Raw genomic sequence first — 22,446 nt, 5'->3', positions numbered from 1 at the left:
CCACGCTGGTCTTGAACTCCTGACCCCAAGTGATCCGCCTGCCTTGGCCTCCTACAGTGCTGGGATTATAAGCGTGAGCCACCGCGCCCAGCCCTACTCTTGGATTTTAAGATGCCAACAAAAACCAGCCTGGTCATAATGACTAAGGATAATGCCACTAAGATATTTAATTTCATAAGTGATTCAGATATGCCATCACAGTTGGATTAGGAGATGCCCAAGATGCTTTTGATTTCTAGAATGCAACAATTTATTTTGTCCATATGACTTCAATTCTTACTTAAATCATAAGTTTCAGATATTATAAAGTTGAAAAGACCTCATCGATACCTATGCAAGTTCCCTGATTTCATAGATGATAAACTACAAGCCCAAACAGTTTAGGTTATTTGCCCCAAATTACACAGCTAGTTCATGACACATCTAGGACTAGAACTTAGGTCCAGACTTGAAATTTGGTCTTTCTGTCACTGGATTTAACCCCAAGTACCTCAAGACCACTTGCTAAAAGTACACACACATGCAAAGCCACAGATCTCAAATTAGTCACTGACTATTGAGCCTTGGCCTTAATATCGTGTCCTCAATCAGTAGAATTCCCAGGATACTATCTTACCAACAACCGGCACATTTGGACTTGCTAGAGTGGCTGCACGGCAAACATCCTGTCTTCAAAATCCTGAAGTTTCTTTATGCCATGCCAATGTGTTCATCACTTTGCGACCCCCTTTGAAAGTTCAAATACATAACATGATTCCATGCATGAATCTAGCTCAGTGTTTCCCAGAATTTCCTGATAAGAATCACCTGGGAGGCTTATTAAAGATACCCATTTCTGTGCTACCATGGACTGGGTGGGGCCCTGAACTCCTTATGTTTAACAAGCGCTACACTGACTTACATCATTAGGCAAGTTGAGTAAATATTACCCAGGTTAAAAACCCCTTCTGCCATGTCAGTATAGCCTCTTCCCTTTCCCGTCCCAACCCAGCAAAACTCTATAGGGCATTTGTGTCTGAAATCATCTTTCATTTACAAGTCCTTCAAGATTTTCTTGGCAAATTAATGTCTACACATAAAAGTCGAAAAGTATACAGGTCAGAACTTGATATCTAACATGTTGTTACTGATGGAAAATAGGTGTACTGTATTTCTTGGTTTTTAAAAATAGAGTCAATAATTTATCATTTACCGTGACTTTTATAGTGTCACCCTGAGTTAAATTCATACTTTCTTTATTCTAACATTGGGCAGATGGATAGTTAGTAAAACTACATTTAAGTTCTTTGATCTTCATATTTTCTCCTGGGATTGGTGATTTGTTGATTAGTCCATGTAGGGATCTGACTTGGCAAGGGCAGTGAATGAGGACTTGCTAAATGGCATTACTTCAAACATCAGCTGCTACATTTTTAGTTCATTCCATTGGACAACATGCTTAAAGGCTTAAAATATCTGTCTATAACCCTGTCCTGCATATTCCAGTTTTCCATTCCAGCAGAGTGGGTTTTTTTTTTTTTTTCTACTGAGTCTTCTTCAGCATCCTCCACTCGATTGTCTTTGAATTATTTGATCATAAAAATGTGATATAACATGAATTTCCTTGAGATAGAACTGAAAAATTTAGGAAGTCAACCATACATATTTTTATTGTAAGGAGCACACTTTCCTGGGAATTTTGATTTCTAGAATATTAATTGTTGATGTCAGTTTAGTAACTAATTTTAAGTTTAAAAATTAATATTTGGTGCAAGACAAATCTAGCCTGACTCTGCTGTTTCCTAAAACTGGAATCTGCAACTATTTCAGAGACTGGCTCTCTTCTCTCACAGTTTAAACACCCATAATAGCAACCAAAATTGGCATTTGCTTTTGCATTTAGGGTGAACCAGGGTTAAATGGTGTTAAAGGATTGAAGGGTGAACCAGGTCAAAAGGGTGACAGAGGACCCCTTGGTCTTCCAGTAAGTAAAGAAAACTTTCCATTTTAGTGCAAATCTCAGATTTTTCTTTCTACCCTACGTGATAACTCTAGTTTACTCAGCAGCTCATACTGTTGAGGTTTCTGTAATTAGGAAACACATTATGTTCGAGGAGAGCTCAGCTCAGTTTTGTGTCTCTGATGCCTGCTTTTGTGTCAGAGGAAGACCCGCAACAAACAATGCTATAAATGTCCTGTCATTCTTCAATTACATACATGCCAACCTTCCTCTTTTAGGGCTGATAATTCTTCTCCCATTATCCCCTTCTTTTAAAAGTGTTGTGCTCATTAGTTTCTCCCAAATACTTTTTATAGTCTAGTGCAGTTTAAAATTCCTCCTCAATTGTTTTTTCTCCTTGGATACCAAAAACTGTAGCCCTCTGTTGGTGGCAGGTATGGAATTGGCCATTGTTGATGGCGTGAGGTCAATGCTGTGGCTCCTTACATTAATCAATCATATCATGTTCTACGTGTTTTATGTTGTTCGTATTGAAAATTCCCTGTTATGAGGTTCTTGTGGCAATAGTGAGTAGTATAAAAGAAGTATTTTGCAGTTGTTTAGAGATTTTTATTTTTCATGAAGAAGGAATCTCCCCCTGGCTCTTCGTTTTCTTTATGTCAGCCTTCTTTCCACAACAACTAAACGGAGATTTTTAAAGAATTGTTATTATGAGGCTTTAATTTCAAGCCTTTAATATGCTACCTATTAGGTGAATATAGATACAAATCAACAAAGAACAATATAGATTATATGAGTAAAATATGACATAAAATCAGTAGCAGAATATAGTTTATACACAATTTGAAATGTGGGAGGAAAAAAAGCTGATGACCACTTATTTCATTTTTGCCATGGGTATTATACTTTATGCCAGTTGATAGCAAGTGCCTTACATACATCCCACATATAGTAGATGGTCAGTAGGTATTTATTTATTGAATGACTGATGTAAACCTTGTATTAAAATATAGGTTTATTTAATTTATTTATTTTTGAGACAGAGGCTCTCTCTGTCACCCAGGCTGGAGTGCAGTGGTGCCATCTTGGCTCACCACAACCTCCATCTCCCGGGTTCAAGCAATTCTTGTGCCTCAGCCTCCCGAGTAGCTGGGACTACAAGTGCGCACCACCATGCCCAGCTAAGTTTTCTATTTTTAGTAGAGATGGGGTTTCACCACGTTGGACACGCTGGTCTCAAACTCCTGACCTCAGGTGATCCACTCGCCTCAGCCTCACAAAGTGCTGGTATTACAGGTATGAGCCACCAGCCCAGCCTAGAATATAGGTTTAATCAATTAATCACACCAGTTAGATCAATGGACTACAGGCATAAAACCTCTATAATTTATGTGGGTCATTAATTCAGCATTCTAGGTAGATATAATTCTATCAGTGTAAAATTATTACAATTTCGCCATTTACTTTCTTTTTTCTTTTTTTGAGACAGTGTCTCACTCTGTCACCAGGCTAGAGTCTAATGGTACAATCATAGCTCACTGCAGCTTCAAAGTCCTGGGCTCAAGCGATGTATTTTTTAAAATATTTTATAGAGATTGGGTCTCGCCATGTTTCCCACGCTGATCTCTAACTCAATGGCCTCAAACAATCTTCCCGCCTCGGCCTCTAAAAGCTCTGGGATTATAGATGTGAGCCACTATGCCTGGCCTACATTTATTTTCAAATGTTATAATAATGGTAACTGAAGAAAGTATCAAAAGGCAAAAGAAAGTTTGGATTTTCTGGCCAGGCGCGGTGGCTCACGCCTGTAATCCCAGCACTTTGGGAGGCCGAGACGGGCGGATCACGAGGTCAGGAGATCGAGACCATCCTGGCTGACCCGGTGAAACCCCGTCTCTACTAAAAATACAAAAAAAATTAGCCGGGCGTAGTGGCAGGTGCCTGTAGCCCCAGCTACTCGGGAGGCTGAGGCAGGAGAATGGCGTGAACCCGGGAGGCGGAGCTTGCAGTGAGCCGAGATTGTGTCACCGCACTCCAGCCTGGGCGACTGAGCAAGACTCCGTCTCAAAAAAAAACAAGGCCGGGCGCGGTGGCTCACGCCTGTAATCCCAGCACTTTGGGAGGCTGAGGCGGGCGGATCACAAGGTCAGGAGATCGAGACCACGGTGAAACCCCGTCTCTACTAAAAATACAAAAAACTAGCCAGGCGAGGTGGTGGGCGCCTGTAGTCCCAGCTACTTGGGAGGCTGAGGCAGGAGAATGGTGTGAACCCGGGAGGCGAAGCTTGCAGTGAGCCGAGGTCGCGCCACTGCACTCCAGCCTGGGGGACACAGTGAGACTCCGTCTCCAAAAAAAAAAAAAAAAAGTTTGGATTTTCTATTTTATTTAAACTTTCAGTCTGATTTATTTAAAGTCTGCCCTAATTTAAAATTTAGGGCTATTGATAATTTTTATGCAACATTTAGCTAACAGCTGTACCTATGCTAACCTTAAACAAACGAACAACAATATACATTTTTATTGTAATTATTGCTAACAAAAGACATATGTAAGGCTGGACACAGTGGCTCATGCCTGTAATCCCAGCACTTTGGGTGGCCGAGGCGGTTGGATCACCAGGTCAGGTGATCAAGGCCATCCTGGCTAACAAACCCTGTCTCGATTAAAAAAAAAAAATTAGCCGGGTGTGGTGGCGGGTGCCTGTAGTCCCAGCTACTTGGGAGGCTGAGGCAGGAGAATGGCATAAACCTGGGAGGTGGAGGTTGCAGTGAGCTGAGATCACACCACTGCACTCCAGCCTAGGCGACAGTGCGAGACTTCATCTCAAAAAAAAAAAAAAAAAAAAAAAAAAAAAAAGACGTACGTAGGCCAGGCACGGTGGCTCACATCTGTAATCCCAGCACTTTGGGAGATCACCGATCTCCACTATGATCAGTGGAGGTGCAGGTGATCAGTGGACATCAGGAGTTTGAGACCAGCCTGGCCAACATGATGAAACCCTGTCTCCACTAAAAACACAAAAATTAGCTGGGTGTGATGGCGCATGCCTGTAATCCCAGCTATTCGGGAGGCTGAGGCAGGAGAATCGCTTGAACCTGGGAGATGGAGGTTGCAGTGAGCCAAGATTGTGCCATTGCACTTCAGCCTGGGCAACAAGGATGAAACTCCATCTCAAAAAAAAAAAAAAAAAAAAAAAAAAAGTATGTATTTTGCAGTTATAGTATGGCTCATAATAGGATTATACAGAAGAAATTTTAAAATAAAAACTCAGAATACCCAACATGTATATAGAGTAACATCATTGGTAGAGTTTTCATCTGGAATCGATTTTTTTTTTTCCATTTTGTATTATTAACTGCATCTGAAGCATAAAATTGGGAAATAGTTCTGCGATCTTGACAAGAGAATTTTTAGGGCCAGTGCATTTTCTTTCTTAAATACTCCTTAATCAAATCAATATTTTTAAAGGACTATAAATAAATACTTGGGCTTTGAGACACAAAAGCCGTATCAAAGAAATAATTGTGCTTATTCTTGAAACAAACATTGCAAATGCCATTTTTTAATCATACACTATGTGTAGCTTAGAGTTCAAAGTGAAGAAAAGCGTGCATTGTCTGAGAACATTAAATTTTTAAACTTATTTCCCCAGTCAGGCTTTGATGCAAAGATTATTTGAAGGAATCGAGAAACAATTTAGTTTGGAAGTTATTTTTTGCTTGGTCGCCACCAACTGTTTTCTGGCTTTTTCCCTTTCCTAGAAGTCCCTCTAGTGGAAGGTAGTGTGAACAGCAGGAACAAATGCGAAAACAATGAGTAATTATTGTTGATGTAAAATCCACCAAGAGTCATCCTAACATGTGAAAACCCTGCATTTGTTATTCATAAACACTATTTTAACAAGTATAACCAGAGCTTTCTTTTTCTCTCTGAAATGCTACATTTGATTGATTATTATAATGAGCCCTTTTTTTAGCCCATTCTTTTCTCTTCAGAACCTAAAGAAATATATGGTGAACAGCACAGTCTTTAGAAAATGAATTTCATAGGGAAATTAGATAGAAGCCTGCGACTGTTATGAGTAACTACTTTGTAGCCCAGTTTATACACTTCATTAGCTTGATTTCTAAATAAGAATTTGTCAAATAGAAATGTCATTAAAATGCCATCATCTGTGGGGTGTTTGTCATGTGGTTTTTTTTTTTTTTAACTAACAATTTGTAGCAATGTGATATTCATCCCAGAACCCTGTAACTGCGTATTATGTTGTTTGAAGTGTTACATTTGTTCATCGGTACCTCATACTAATCTCTGTTCTTGTCATTCGTGTTACACCCACCAACCCTGCTACCAACCAAATCACACAGGGAGCATCTGGCTTAGACGGAAAGCCAGGATCCCGGGTGAGTCAGTCCCTTGTCTTGTTCTGACATGTTTTGTGGCTGTGAATCGTGCGCTTCAGGACAGACCCCTTTGCTCCATGTCTAGGGTGTACTTAGAGCTGTCGTAAACGGGGAAGGTGGACAAAGATGGCCGCAAAGAGGGGAAAGGTGGACAGAGGACGGTTGCAACTCTGTGTGGAGAACAGCTAAACTGCCAGAACGTCTTTCTGAAACTTGTGTTCAACTCTGGATAATTTGCTAGGTGGGAAGAATGACCAGACTAATGGGCTTCATTATCTTAGAATCCCAGACAAATTTTTCCAGAACCAGTAGACAGACATCCCCTACAATTCCATGAGAGCAGCCCTCTGAAGAGATTAAAATAATGTGAAATTATTGTAACTTGCTTTTCCTTTTAGACTTATGTCCATCAAATGTAACTTCTTCCTTGGCACTAACTTTCAATTTCTGTTCATAGAAATGACTTGTCTGTCTTCTGTCATTTTGTCTTTTTTTCTTTGGTTCTTAACAGCTCCAGCTCTTAAATTTCAGCCACAAATACTCAGTATTTAGAAGTCTTCTGAAAGTGAACTTTGAAATCAGGCAGTAAGAAAAATATCAGTTAAGCTGATGAGAATTCGGCAACATTAGAATGAATTTTAAACTCTGAATTCTTTCTTATCACAAGGCTCTAACAGAATAAACCAGAATAGTAGAACAGAAATGGGAATACTAAAGAAAAGTCATGCTGAAATAGTTCCTACATTTGCAAATATTATAATCCATTTTGTGTGAATCTAAGCATAGTCATCCTGGAAATGAGCAAGTATACTCGAAGTCCTGGCTACAGTTTTAAGAATCTAAAAGAAATTCCCACCTTTTCAATTCTAAAAACTTATTTCAGGCAGTCATGATTTTCACTGGACCTCAGCGTTCTTACATTCATTCAAATATCACCTCTTCTCCCGCAGAAATCCTAATCCTGAACTAACCAGGGGCACAAAAGGGAATTCTATATTTAAGTTCATCTTGGCTGCCTGGTTTGTGAGTTGTAAGCCTAGTGACCAGCCACTGCCGCAGAATCTATAAGAATGATTCCTTTCCTGTAAGCCCCTGCTGCCCCCAAGAGAGCTGCAGAAAGTTTGGATTGAACAGTTACACGCTGTTTTCATTTGCTTCATAATTTTCTTCTACTTGTGTAACTGTTCAAGCCTCTTAAACAGCTGAAAACAAGAGTTCAGAGCTTGCCCGGCTAAGGGTGGCAGTGAGTATAGAGAAGGGCTTGAGGAAAAGGTGACAGGAAGGAAAAACAATTACATTTTTCTTCTTAGGATTATGGGGCAAAGTGAAGATGCTCTATTTATTTATTTATTATTTTTTGACACCGAGTCTCGCCCTGTTGCCCAGGCTGGAGTGCAGTGGCACAATCTTGGCTCACTACAATCTCAGCCTCCTGAGTAGGAGAATACAGGTGCCCACCACCATGCCCAGTTAATTTTTGTGTTTTTAATAGAGACGAGGTTTCACCATGTTGGCCAGGCTGGCTGGCCTCAAACTCCTGACCTCAGATGATCCACCCACCTCAGCCTCCCAAAGTGCTGGGATTACAGGCTTGAGCTACTGCACCCGGCCAATGATGCTTTATTTAGTCAGAGGAAAAAGATATAATTAAATATGATATGCAGCTTTCTGTGTGTACCTTTCATTGAAACATGCAGTTATATAATTCATCCTTTTTGCATGAGTTTCTTGAAAACCGCTGGCCTGAAATAATCAAGCATAAAGCACTTTGAAAGGAGATGAGTTGTCTTACTGGTATTCTTAGGCACCATTCACCTAGGAAAAATTCAGGATAAATTATAACTGCTATTCTTGCAGCCCTTGTGACATATCTCATATTATCTTTTTTTTTTTTTTTTTAGGGAACAGATGGTCCTATGGGACCCCATGGCCCTGCAGGTCCCAAAGGAGAAAGAGTAAGTTGTTGCTGAGGTTATGAAGCTTGTACTAAAGAAAACACAGAGCATGGCTTTTCCATATTAGTTGAACTGTTCATTTTTCAGAAGAAATAAAGGGCTATCTAATATTAAATAAAAAGAGATACCATCCTAAGTTCTATTCAGAGTCCTAGTATTGAGAGAAGAAAACCACAGAGCATAAAATAGAACATGGCTGCCTTAATAAAAACAACACATACATTTACATAGCTAAAATAAATAGCTCAGATGATTCTTCCTTCACCCATAAGGAAGATATTTTCATTTGGCCTTCATCCAGAAAGTTGAAGTCAATGGAGCTAAAATTTCCAGGAGTATGTATTCTGGTTGATAATCTTTTATATAAAGCTACTGTACTCATTCAGAGTAGCTTATAACTTTTTTCCAAAGGAAATAATGAAACCTAAGTATTCTTTTCTGCACAGTTACACATGCTCCCCCCTTTTTTAAAGCTAAAGGATAGGCTGTTCTTCTTTAACCATAAGGAAATAATTTCAGTGCATTATAAAACAAAAACCTTTCACTAACCTCTCTATTGCTAGGCCATGTTTCCATATCTTTTGGGGAAAAAAAAAGACATTCAGAATGGAAGAGAAATGGTCATCTACCTGAAACTTTCTTCTCTCTTCTCCCTCTCATGCTCGCGCTCTCTCGCGCTCTCTCTCTCTTTCTCTTTTTCTCCCACTATTTCTTTTCCTCACCTTGGAAATCTTAGAAGTATTTTTGTGTGTCTGAGTGAAATTATGTCATCAATTTCCCTACCATCCAGGACAGGATATAAAGAAGTATTTTAATAGTGAGGGCTTCAAAATGTTGGAATGATTCACTGTGCAAGTTTGTGGTATTTTAAAAACTAGATAGATTTCATCAGTCTGGGGTAATTTGCTTTAAAAAAAGAGAGCCAGTAGTCATTTCTTTAACATACCTTCCAACTCTATAATTCTGTGTTCTGTAGAGTGATCTCATTCATTCGGGAAATATTTACCAAATGCTACGATGTGCAAAGCATGGTATCACTGCTAGTGTGAGATGGAAACACTCTCCTCCCACTTAGGCAAAGCCTATTTTGCTCATTTGCTTCAGTACATTGAATAATAAATACCATTATAATTGATTAATTATCTCCCCGTCTTTTATTAATATTTTTATTAATATTTATTAATATATACTGAATGCTGCAAAAAAAAAGCAGCTATTCTTCTTGACCTAGAAGAGTTTACAATCTAATTGCAGAGAAAGAAAAATGCATGCAGGAAATAACCAGAGAATGAGGCCAAAATATTACAAATATTACAAGCTGTACAGTGATGAAGATTGGCTTTATCCAAGAATGCTTGTAGAAAGAGATGAGTTCTAAGGGAACGTATAATCTGAATGTGCAATTGTCATATTTCTAAGATCAAACCAATGACTTCTGAAGATCATCTTAATTAAAAATATTTAAAAGCTAAAAGCCTCAACGCTGCTGACGCATATTGGCTTTCAAGCATTGTATGAAGAAACCCAGCCCACGTACTAAAAATGGAGCAGCAAATCTCAGGCAGTCTTTTGGCAGAATGCCCTGGGGCTCAAGAGGGTTTACCATGTGGTAAATCAGCTGCTACTTCCGATAGCTCCACAATGTCACAAGAGTATCAGGTCTCAGTGCTGGAGCAGAATTAACCAGAAGAGCAAATGAAATTGCTAAGAATTTGAAGGCATAGTTTCAGTCAAATGGTGTGCAGTGTAAAGTATTACTCTTGTATTTACTCAGGATGTTAACTATCTTAACTGGATCATATATCAGTACTCTCCAAGTGCCCCTCACTGGAAGTGCTGAACTGGAGTGTGATTCTCAGAGTTAATTGATGGAGGCGCCATCTGAATTCTCTCGAAAAAGTTTCAAATTTTAAAGAAGTCAGAATCAGCAAAGGGAGGTGTTCTAGGATAATGCCTCAGTGTTGACGTGCAAATTAAAGAACCCAAATGAAATTAGAACAACCTAAAAGAAACCATGCATTTGACAGGCAATGTTATTCAAACATTTTCAAGTGTATGACTGACAGCATTAATATTCCACTCTGCAAGCACCTGATCCTCCCTACCTTAGCTGATTTCTTCATTTGGCTTTGGAACTCTATAAAGTGTATTAAGCTTGAGAGGTTGAAAAATACTTTTGGAATTGCTTAATCCAGGAAAAGGAGTTGCACATTCAAATCCCTGTGTTAATATTTCATTCCTAAAAGCTTTCAAGCTGGAATCATTAGAATGCTTTTTGGCTCTAAGTGACAGAACCCAAATTCAAAATGGCTTACACAATAAAGAAATACATTATTTTATATAAGAAAATATTCAAAGGAGGACTCTAGGTTTTGCTTGGGAGCCCTTTTCCACATGTTGGCTTTGTCTTCTGACCGTAGACAAGCTGGGCACAGTGGTCCAAGCATCCTCTCTAGTGAGACACCAGCAGAGAACAGAGAGACTACCCCCATATCTCTTCCTGAGCAGAGAGGAAGCTTCCCCAGAGCTTCCTGGCTGATGCCCCTGACACCTCATTTGCCAGCACTGGGTCAGCTGTCCACTTCTGAGGCAGTCACTGGCAAGAGAAATGGAATTATTGTTAATAGCTTGAAGTAATTATTGGGGGTGGGCTGTTCTAGAAGAGGAGTTTCACAGACACCTGTTTTAGCGACAGCTTTATTCAAATAAGCCATAGTATATTTGTTTTAAGAATAAGACAAAGCCAAGATTCTCAGCGGAGAAGGGAATGGTTATGTCAAAATAATCTATGGAGATTTTTCCAATTAGACTCATTCTAATCTGTGGAGTTGTTTCAGTTATTTCAAACTAGACACAGTCCAGTTTATGTGGATCTTTCCTTAAAACCCTCACCTCCCACTACACGTGCATGCATGCGCACACACACACACACACACACACACAGATTAGATAGATGATAGATAGATAGATAGATAGATAGATAGATAGATAGATAGATAGATAGACAGACAGACAGACAGACAGACACAGACTTACACACACACATCTTACTAGTTACTTTGTTTGGTTGTTTTTTTAGAGATAGGGTCTTACCTTGGTCCCCAGGCTGGTCTCAAACTCCTGGCCTCAAATGATCCTCCTGCCTTGAACTCCCAAAGTGCTGGTATTACAGGCATAAGCCACTGCACCCATCCCTTGCTCCATTCTTAAAGGGATTGTTTTTGATATTTCACTATTAAGTCCTATGCTGTAGATATTTTTTATAGGTGTCTCTTAACAAGTTAAGAAAATTCCCTTCTTAAAAAAATGTTTAATGTTTCATTTAAAATCTGGCCACTGTGCTGAGTGCAATTGCTTCTGCTTTAGTAATAACCATAAAGTAATAATGAGTAAAAAGTTTAAGCTTTTATCATATTTATTTTCAGTAATCTCACCTGTACCATATTGCCTGTAGGTGACAGTGTTAATTAGTTCCACTGACTCCTCAAATTTAGATAAAGAAAATGCCAACAGGGACCTGAAATTTGCTCACATGGGAATCTGGAGAAACACAGGCATATCAGGTAGCTCTGCAGGCACTGTTATCAGCTGAACCTGGTGTTTTGCCAAGAAAAAAGATTTGCTAACCTTTAAACTCCTTCAGGGGTATGATAAAAGGAGATAAGATTTTCTGTTTGGCTACTTACATAAAATCACCATTACTCCTGAAGTTTTCTTACTAAATACTGACAAATACTTCAATTTGGAGATGGCAGCAGCAGAAAACACCATTTGAAATACAGAACATCCCTTTCTTTAACATCACAATTATTCTATTCACAAGATTACCTCCAATAATACTTATTCTTTATAAGCATTCAAGAATATCATGTAAGATGGGGAAAGCTATTCTATTTAAATAGCTACTTGGAGAGAAAGTGAGGAAGATAACATATACCTACTTTATCTAGCATTCAGAGGGGTTGAAAGTTTTTAAACCCTTTTTTTTCAGGCCAGGCACGGTGGCTCACCTCTGTAATCCCAGCACTTTGGGAGGCTCAGGTGGGTGGATCACCTGAAGTCAGGACTCCCAAACCAGCCTGGCCAACATGGTGAAACCCCGTCTCTACTAAAAATACAAAAATTGGCCAGGCGTGGTGACAGGCGCCTGTAATCCCGGCTACTCGGGAGGCTGAGGCAGGAGAATTGCTTGAACCCAGGATGTGGAGGTTGCAGTGAGCCAAGATTGTGCCACTATACTCTAGCCTGGGCAACAGAGCAAGACTGTGTCTCAGAATAAAAAATAAATAAAAAAATACATAAATCCTCTTTGTCAGAAAGGAATCAAACTGTGTACATGATTATATAGATTTGCCTTGACTCATTCATTCAACAAACACTTCCTGATGTGCCTAACACTATTCTAAGTTATGAGGATGCTATAGGGAACAACAAAGCTAGAGGCCCCAGAACCTTCATGTGTGTATTCTAGTGAGGGTAGCAGAGAATAAGCAGGTCACGAACTTTATGCATCTTCTGGTGTCTAAAGGCTGTGAAATAAAAAATATAGCTGGTGGTAGGAAGTGGGCAGTCGAGGAAGGGCTTCCCTGAATAACTTTTTTTTGATAGAAGAAATGGCCTTTCAGGCAAGGCACTGTGGTTCAAGCCTGTAATCCCAACACTTTGGGAGTCCAAGGTGGGAGGATTGCTTGAGGCCCCAGAGTTCAAGACCAGCCCGGACAACATAGTAAGACCTCCATCACTACAAATAATTTAAAAACTACCTGGGCATAGGGGTGCTTGCCTGTAGTCCCAGCTACTCAGGAGGTCGAGGTGGGAGGATCGTTTAGGCCCAGTAGTTTAAGGTTTCAGTGAGCCGTGATCATACCACTACACTCCAGCCTGAATGAAAGAGGGAGACCCTGTCTCAAAAAAGAATGGCACTTTATTCTTACATTTAAAGGTGCTAACAAAATAATTAGTAACAAATAAATGCTTCACACTAATGCCAAAGAAACCCAAGTATGGCATCTGAGATATGCAAATGCTTTTGCACAGCTGACCAGCGGCAATCTTGTGCTGCCCCTCTTTCAAAGGTGATTTAGCAAAAGATGCTACTGTAGATTACTTTCCAAATATCACTGGCAGTGACTCTGTAAGAGCTAAATCTTTGAGATTTTCATAGAATGGTCCTTGAAATAGAGGCTTTAGACATAGGGCATGAGAGGAAGTGTGTGAATGTGGGTGTGTGTGTATGATTTGAACTTTCTACTTTTCATTTTAGGGTGAAAAAGGAGCTATGGGAGAGCCTGGACCAAGAGGGCCCTATGGGCTGCCTGTGAGTTCCCGGTCACATGCACATCCCCACCTTCCGCATGCATAGATGACCAGTCACTGACACGGTTAACCCTTCCCTTGTGGCAGACTAATGTTAGAGAAGAAACAGCAATCCACTCATTACCTATAAATCCAGTAATTCCATGTCCTTCACAAATAGGTCATATTCAGTATCTCGCCCTCTTATCATGTACAGACACATATCCAGGCACTTCACGAGATTGACAGGATCAGAGTCTGTCTCTAGAATAAACTATTAACCCAAGAACAGGATCCTGTCAGAAGATGCCCTCCCTACGTCATCTGACTGGACACTCATAACTGGTACTTCCTTGGAAGGTCACTGGATCCAAAAATGGCTGTGGAAGCTTCATTGAAAACAGCCTTCTTCAGACTTTATCTGTTCCTATAGACTATTTACTAAAATGACTCTTGCTAGTAAAAAGTATTCCCCAAATTACGTTGATATTTATGACGACTTGATGTTTCTGACTTTCTAAATTACTGTGATGACAAATGATCTTCAGAACATAGAACATTGATAACGTTCTGTCTTCTGAAAATAATAATAATAATTATTATTATTATTATTATTATTATTATTTGAGATGGAGTCTTGCTCTTTTGCCCAGGCTGGAGTGCAGTGGCGTGATCTTGGCTCACTGCGACCTCCACCTCCCAGGTTCAAGCGATTCTCCTGCCTCAGCCTCCCGAGTAGCTGGGATTACAGATGTGTGCCACCATGCCCAGCTAATTTTTGTATTTTTAGTAGAGATGGGGTTTCACTGTGTTGGCCAGGCTGGTCTCAAACTCCTGACCTCAAGTGATCCGCCCTTCTCGGCTTCTCAAAGTGCTCGATTTATAGGCATGAGACACTGCACCTGGCCTGAAAATTCTTAATTACACAGAATTCATATTGAGACCTCTGATTTGCTTTAAAAATATCATCTTGGGAATGATTATAATTGATTCATTAAGATAGGGTAGGATGACAGTAGAAGCGTCTGTTGCATTAAGGGTTTTAACCTTTCCATATCTCCCACATTCTTTTTATGAATTGAAATAACAAACAGTCCATGATTACCTCAGTGCTAAATAAAAAAAAAAAAAAAGATGCTGATTTTGAAATAGGTTTCAAAATCTAATTGATGGAATCAAAGTAGCCTTTCGTGAACTTTGGATGGATCCATACTATGACACAATAGGGTCATCACCATGATAATCTGCACCATGGGAGTGAATTTATCATTCTTGCCTAACAGTCTTACGACTTTTAAAAAAATATTTGGGGATTATTCATTTACAAAGCTTACTTAAAAACAGCTTTTCAGTTGCAATCTTCACACCCTTCGTACATGGTGTGCACATCTAGCCAAATTAAAACTGTATTTCTACATTCTTTACTCATTTGTGAGCTAACTACTAACTTATCGAATTAAAGTAGCATTGATTCATATCCTCTATTAGTGCTGGTATGTTTTTAATTCAACTGAACGGTATTTTTGCTTTTAACTTAACTCCTGGACTGGTAACTTAGATACCAAGGTTTAAACACCAGCAGAATATTAGTCTATTTAACCCAATATATCATATAAAATTTTCATGACCCTTAACTTTAACACTAACAGTCACTAATCAACTAAACAGTATTTTTGCTTTCAGTGTAACTCCTGGACTGATAACTTAGCTACCAAGCCTTAAACACCAGCAGAATATTAGTCTATTTAACCCAATATATCATATAAAATTTTCATGACAGTTAACTGCAACACTAACAGTCACTAATCCAAACGAGAATCTTTTTCACATTTCTGAAGTAGTTCTAGTACTAGTGTTGCATGTTCAGACAGCCTTAAATAAATCTATAATTATTCATAAAACTTAGAAACACTAATGTAGCTACTATGGTTCTTTGGCAGGGGAAAGATGGAGAGCCTGGTCTTGATGTAAGTAATAAGTACAATAAACATCATCCTATTATAATAGATGTTGATGGTCTCCATCATCAATAACAAAAGGAATACTTATTTTCTGTGCATATAGGTATGCATAGAACATATATTGCTGTGCATGTAAACGGCAATATACAGTAGTGTTTGCATGAGATAAAACAGAAAAGCAAAAAAACACAATTATCTTGTATAAAATTAATAACTAGTAGTGGATAGTGGCACTTCAAAATACTTTCCCAAGTTGAGGGTACTCTTAACATCAGTATGACCTATGTATGAAAAATATGCATAAAATCAAGATACTTCTCACATGCTATCCTTACAGAATGATATGTTTTTTTCTCAAAGCAGTTAGGCAGTATTTTTTTCCTTTAGCATTTAGTCCCTATATATCTTATGCTAATATGTTTCTGTGAAAATAGAGAATGTCAAAAGCAAATGCCTCTAGACACAATCACTGCTCATCCTGTATTACATGAATAATGAGAATACCAAAAGTAATACAAATACTAGTTACTGTTTATGAGCACCTGTTATGGGCAGGTATCATTCTGGTACTTTGTAGTGCATCACCACATTTAACATTCACAACAGCTGTCTGGTGGATATCATTAACCCCATTTTACAGTCAAGGGACTAAAGTGCAGAGAGGTAAGTGATTTGCCCAAATCTGCACAAATCAGTGAACTTCCAAGAATTCAAACTAGTATCCTGATATTCTTTCTACTCTCTATGTCTTAAAAGAAAAATCAAGCAACCTGTTGTGTATAGATAATTGAGACATTAGAAAACTTACATTTCTAAGCACTGCTTTATTATCTCACCAGTCTTAAGACTGGTGAGCCATTTTGTGTTATATTTAAGTTCAGAAATGTAAAATCCTAAAATATTTGTTTCTAGATGATTTTGCCACTATTACACCAATAGATCTTTTTGGTTTGCTTTTTATCTTACAGGGCTTCCCTGGTCCACGGGGTGAGAAGGGCGATCTAGGAGAAAAGGGAGAAAAGGTGACCTCTCCATCCCAGCATATACCTTGTTTGATTCTTCTCCTGCTGTCTGCTTTGCTGTTCAGCTTGTGTGATTCCATTTGACACTTAATCTTTTTCCATCCTGTGCTCCAAAAACATACTGATGCCTGATTTAAGGAATCAGGTCTTCAGAGAGGAATGAAGAAGGCTGTGCTGCCAGAGTAAGGGCACTGCCTAGTATAGAAGAAAAAATTATTATCCCCAGATATTCAAGCTACAGTTTTTCAACCACCTGACACCAATTTATTGAAAAGTAAAGGATTTTTGAAAAAAATTATTTTAAAAAGTAAAATTAAATGGCACAAATCTGCAATGGTATTTGGCAGAGCTCATTGAACCCTGCAAAGCCAGCATCTCACTTGTCTTCACTACTTCCCAGTAGAGAAATGGAGATATGTTTTGTACCTTGATATTTTTTATTTGAAAATGGAGGAGAAGCAGTGTGACTGATAAACTACAGTAAGTTCACTACGCAGGACTAGGACTTGCCACTTTCAGGTTCAGAGCAACAGGGATTTTTAAAACGGAGATATTGGTGTATTTTATGAGGTTGATTTTGAAGTTCTATCTCTGAACCAGCAGCTCCATGGTCTTTAGGAGCCAATATCAGGCAATATGGTTTTGTGACTTGAAAAGTTTGGATTATGGATTTTAAAAGCCATTTTTTCCTTTCTTCTCCTTTGTTCTTTTCTCCTCCCTTCCCTCCTTTCCTCTCCTCTGTTTCTTTTCTCTCCTTCCCTCCCTCCCTCCATCCTTCTCTCTCTCTCTCTCTTCCCCCACCACCCCTTTCTCAGTATTTTGCTTGGGTCTTTTACCTGGTAGTAGATCTAAGGAGAACTTTTTACGTTGGGCACAACAAAAAAAGCCATCAAAAACTCAATCCCTCAATAGAATAGTGAAAATCTTAAAGTGGCTGAAACTATATTTCACAGTACAAATTTAAACCTGTTATATTTCTCAGGTTAATTTATGTCCCTGCTCTCTTTAACCCTATCAAGTATCTTGGACAGTGACCTTCATAGCTGTTGACAAGCAAGGCTAAATGAGAGTTGTCAAAGAAAGAAGATTATTAAGCTTGTGGTGTAAGTTTTAGGCCTTAAGCATTGCTTAGACTCTCCCCCCACCCGTTGGTAAGAGAGCCCGCGTAAGTGGTTATCTGAAAGCCCCGTCATCATCACCAGTATCATCACATTTACTGAGCATTATGTGCTTTCCCAAGAGCTTTACATATGATAAGTCTTTTAATCCTTATAACAACCCCCAAAGTTGGCATTATTTTCCCCACTTCACAAACAAGAAAACTGAGGTATAAAAAAATTCTTTTATTCTGAATTATAAATTCTGACTATAAAATACATGTGTTTTGAGATAAATTGTGCATATAAGCTTTCAGCCCAAGATGAGTGTGTTTTAAAGATGATATGTGGCTGGGTGCAGTGGTTCATGCCTATAATCCCAGTGCTTTGAGAGTCCAAGGTAGCAGAACTGCTTATGGCATAGAGTTTAACACTAGCCTGGGCAACCCATCTCTAGTGAGACTCCCAGCTCTGCTAAAAAATAAAAAAAATATGGTGGGGCATGGTGGCGTGTACCTGTAGTCCCAGCTACTCCAGAGGCTGAGGTGGGAAGATCACTTGAACTCAAGAGTTTGAGGCTGCAGTGAGCTATGCTCACACCACTGTACTTTAGCCTGGGTGACAGAACAAAACTCTGTCTCTAAAAAAACTCAAAAACGTATATATATGCATTTTATATTTACCTAATGGGTTATATGAGTCTAAAATCTTAATCACGCAAAAACATATTACCGCCGGGTGCGGTGGCTCACGCCTGTAATCCCAACACTTTAGGAGGCTGAGACGGGTGGATCACTTGAGGTCAGGAATTTGAGACCAGCCTGGCTAACATGACAAAACCCTGTCTCTACTAAAAATACAAAAATTAGCTGGGGGTGGTGGTGGGTGCCTATAATCCCAGCTAGTTGGGAGGCTGAGGCAGGAGAATCGCTTGAACCCCGGAGGTGGAGGTTGCAGTGAGCCAAGATCATGCCATTGCACTCCAGCCTGGGCAACAAGAGTGAGACCCTGTCTCAAAAAAAAAAAAAAAAATACCATTAGGAGGATACTCATGTTTACGAGAAAGAAATTACCAGCATTACAGCATAGGAAAGCATAAAAGCTAGAAACTTGATCCTCAGAATAATGTTAATCACCCATACAAAATATTTCCATGTTCAGCTTCCATGATTAGAAGTTTTAAATTTAAATTTACAAAAATTGATTCTAAATGAGAATAATTCATGTATATAATTATTTGACATGGGAAATAAAAGTTATCAAGAACTCTCATGTACTCATACCCACAATGACATGGTTTTGTGTTGCATGGGGAATCAGTACATATTACAAAACAGTGCTGACTAATAATAACATTGGCACGTTATTCTTCATACTGTAGTGTTTCTTTTCCGTAAAGCTTGAGGCTCACTAAGATATTACTGAAAAACGATTCCTATAGTCTGGCACAGTACCATTCATATGACAACATTTTTCTGTTGAGTGGTTAATCTGAGTTGATTTACCAATCAAATAACGAATTGAATTCCAAATTAATAATACCCAACACACCCGGTCTCAGACCCACCTATGTGAGGAAGAGTCCACTGCCCTCTGGGAGGGAAGGGCTCACCCAAATGAGTTTACATCAGTTTTATGTCATGGTGCTGAAGTGATTTTTTAAGGAAGGATGTTGATCCATCTTGAGTGAGTGACCAACTTACTTCTGAATGTTCCTCCCATCTTACTTCCTATCACAACTGCTCTCATTTCACCCTGGCTTCTGGGGTCATCATTGTCTTTGATCATGATCAACTAAGCCACAGAGAATGTCTCTTTGCCCCATATTCAAGAAATCCAAGTGTTTTTGTTTCTGAGCCTTCTGATGCAATCTTTTTGGCACACAGGAGATAAATGAAGAGCTTTTGCTCATGCTGTCAGAATGAATGTATTAATTTGAATGCACATCTCATATATTTCTGTTATGTGTATCTCTTTTCACCTTTCAATATTCATGTTGCTTTGCTTCAGAGATTATTCAGTTTTATTGTAACTCCCATCCTGATTGCAGAATGAATACATTTATTTAAGTATGTATTGTATAGTATTTTGAATTCTGCACGGCACTAACTCCCTGTCTATAAATATGCAGAGATATTGATGTTAATATAAAACAGCTGAGGTGCATTCCTTCCTTCTCCTCCTTTTGCCTCCTTTCCTTAATTCCTCTGGCCCTATGATCCATGCAGATTTCCCACAACCTTTACCTTGATTCCTAAATACTAATTTCCATAGCCACATTCCCACTATGTAATTATCCTGCCTACCTCATTTTTATTGAGTCCAAGCTGCTTTTCCTCTCCTGAACATAGTTTTGTTTTTTTTTTTTTTTTGGCTTTTGTCACATTATGAGTAAGCTGGAAACTCATTTACCATTGTAAATACATGGCATGAGATCAGTAAGAGAGTGAATTAAAGAAGATCCCTAGGTTTATAAATAAGTCTGTTTCTCCAGTTGGCATTGCTGCAAACTATTAGCACTTTTAACATTTGTTACCTGACTTAATAAGGAAAGTATTTGCTTTTAGTTTCTTTTAAAAAAATGTTTTGCTGTAACAAAAGGATATAAAAAATATTAAAAGAAATAGCATATTTTAAGACATTGAATATTTTTGAATGAGAGTTACACAAGTAATATCAATCATAAAGTTGGATACATTTCAAAGAAATAGACACTGTTAACATTCTTTCCTTTTCCTCTGGTTCAATGCAGCTTTCATCTGTTACAGGATTAGAAAAAAGAAAGGTGACAGGTATTGAAAATTGAGTGAAGTATCCATTATTTCCCTGAACTTCATCTGCCACTGGCTGGCTTCAATGCTTTTGGTACCTGTCATCCTCACAGGATCTGTGACTCAGACACCTAATTCATGACTGTGACATTGTGGTCTAAGTTAGCACTTCTGATGTATCAGCTTTTAAGCCTCTTTCTGTCTTGTTGAGTATCTTAAATAAAATCCCACATGCCCCTGCCCAGAATCCATTGTCAGTCTGAAAGTATTAGCTTTTATAATATCATGCCTTACCTAAATCAGAAAACAGTGGTAAATGCCCTTCCAGAATTTTCTTACCTAAACCATCTTTTGAATTACCATTATTTCCCCCAAAATAAAATTTGTCTTTTATTTAAACCCTTGTATCCACAGGGGGAAAAGGGAAAGAAAGGCAAAAAGGGCCCTAAAGGGGAGAAAGGAGAACAGGGTGCTCCTGGATTAGATGCACCCTGCCCGTTGGTATGTCTGACTCCTGGAACTGTCTCCAGATGTTTGTGTGAGGGGATCAGATGGGAGAAGAGCAAGCTGGAGGGATCCGTAACAGGAGGGTTTCTGACTGGGGTCATTTAACACGGACTTCAAGATACCCAGAAACATTTATCACAGTTATCCTGATATGTTCCACATCTCATCTCTGGCCACTAGCTCTGCCTGGTTTCTTAACCCCCAAATATCACGGCACAACTGGAACCTGAATGTAAGATCTGAAAGGAACCAGCACTATTCCATACCCCTCCAAAGAGAAGGCCACTGTTTTCAGACAAGCCCCTGTTGTAGGAATATGTCTCCCTCCATTTTACTTTGTCCAACTTCACTGGATGTTACTTTTCCCTTCAGAGTTGCTCCTCTCCCAGCCTTTTGTTGTTGTAGTTACTTCTTTCGCAGAATTTGTGCTTAAGTGATTTCTTGTGTTAGTAACATTATCAGTTAATCTTTACAAACAGGGATTCCGTGGCGTTAAGGGGGAAAAAGGGGAGCCAGGCCAGCCTGGCCTGGATGGGCTGGATGCCCCTTGCCAATTGGTACAGTATTTCTCTTTCCTACCACCCTGCATGCAGTTCCTTTATTACATGTTCATCTCTATCAGTGTAAAGTGGTGCTTTCTGGGCAAGCTTTACATGATAAACACACTACATGCATGTGCATGAACAGGCTCCTTCTGCCACTCTGCAGAGTCAGAGGGCAAGCACGCGTTTCTATCAATGAATGCAAATTAATCTCCTGATGTTGTTCTCACAACTGACATGACCACCTTTTTTGTGTTCCTTGGAATATTAATTTAAAGATTACAGTAAAATTATATGAAAATATTTGATGCAAAGACACTGCTGGACCATAGCTTTTGGTTTTCCACCTGAGTTTGACTTTTTTTCTTTTTCTCTAAAACAAATAAAGGTATTTCTGCCTTTTTCGCTGTATTTCTATCAGGCTGTAAATAAGGCCCAACCTACGGAATTCAGCTTCTGTTAAGCGTTAACCAATTCAAGAGAATGCTTTAAGAGACCACAGAGAAGAGGACCAAACTTCTCTGAGCTTCTAAAGATGATAAGAGTCTGCAGCCCCAACCCTCTTCTTTATCACATAACCTTTTCAATTTAATGGTCTCTCCTTTTGAAACTCACTTTCCTGAAGTAGACCAAACTCCCTTATCTCCATTGGCATGAACTCAAAATCCTCCTGATACTAAAATCTAAAATTCTGCTGGTTGAACCTTCTCCTTGTACCAATCTGGCATTACCAGTTTTTCCCAAATATTTTATGAAGATTTTCAAAAGTGTTCTTTTTTTTTTACATTTAAAATGAAAGTATATTCATATTTTCTGAGGTATAAATAAAAATTTTTATGTTTGCATTGATGGTTATACTGGTCTGCATGTTCTTATATTATTCTTCAGGTATAAGCATGATTCTTTAAAGATAAATTTATATTTCTCTTTAAGAGATTGTATTTATATTTTTAA

At 38.8% G+C, this 22,446-nt stretch overlaps 1 protein-coding gene across 2 annotated transcripts in view; it reads left to right on the top strand.

The window, feature by feature from the left end:
- COL25A1 (collagen type XXV alpha 1 chain) overlaps positions 1-22,446 on the top strand; it is a 512,691-nt gene that overhangs the window by 480,916 nt on the left and 9,329 nt on the right. The window contains exons 31-35 of one of the 2 annotated variants that reach the window (XM_007999508.3): positions 8,244-8,297; positions 13,561-13,614; positions 15,533-15,559; positions 16,522-16,575; positions 21,430-21,507. In XM_007999508.3, the coding sequence (XP_007997699.3) occupies positions 8,244-8,297; positions 13,561-13,614; positions 15,533-15,559; positions 16,522-16,575; positions 21,430-21,507 (267 nt within the window). Of the gene's footprint in view, positions 1-1,882; positions 1,964-6,306; positions 6,343-8,243; positions 8,298-13,560; positions 13,615-15,532; positions 15,560-16,521; positions 18,699-21,429; positions 21,508-22,446 lie in introns of those variants that run through there. The other variant, XM_007999509.3, reaches the window with a different exon arrangement.

Source organism: Chlorocebus sabaeus, chromosome 7, assembly GCF_047675955.1.
Source record: "Chlorocebus sabaeus isolate Y175 chromosome 7, mChlSab1.0.hap1, whole genome shotgun sequence".
Classification (NCBI taxonomy): domain Eukaryota; kingdom Metazoa; phylum Chordata; class Mammalia; order Primates; family Cercopithecidae; genus Chlorocebus; species Chlorocebus sabaeus.
Note: the sequence above shows the minus strand (reverse complement) of the source record. Positions and strands in the feature narration are given on the sequence as shown.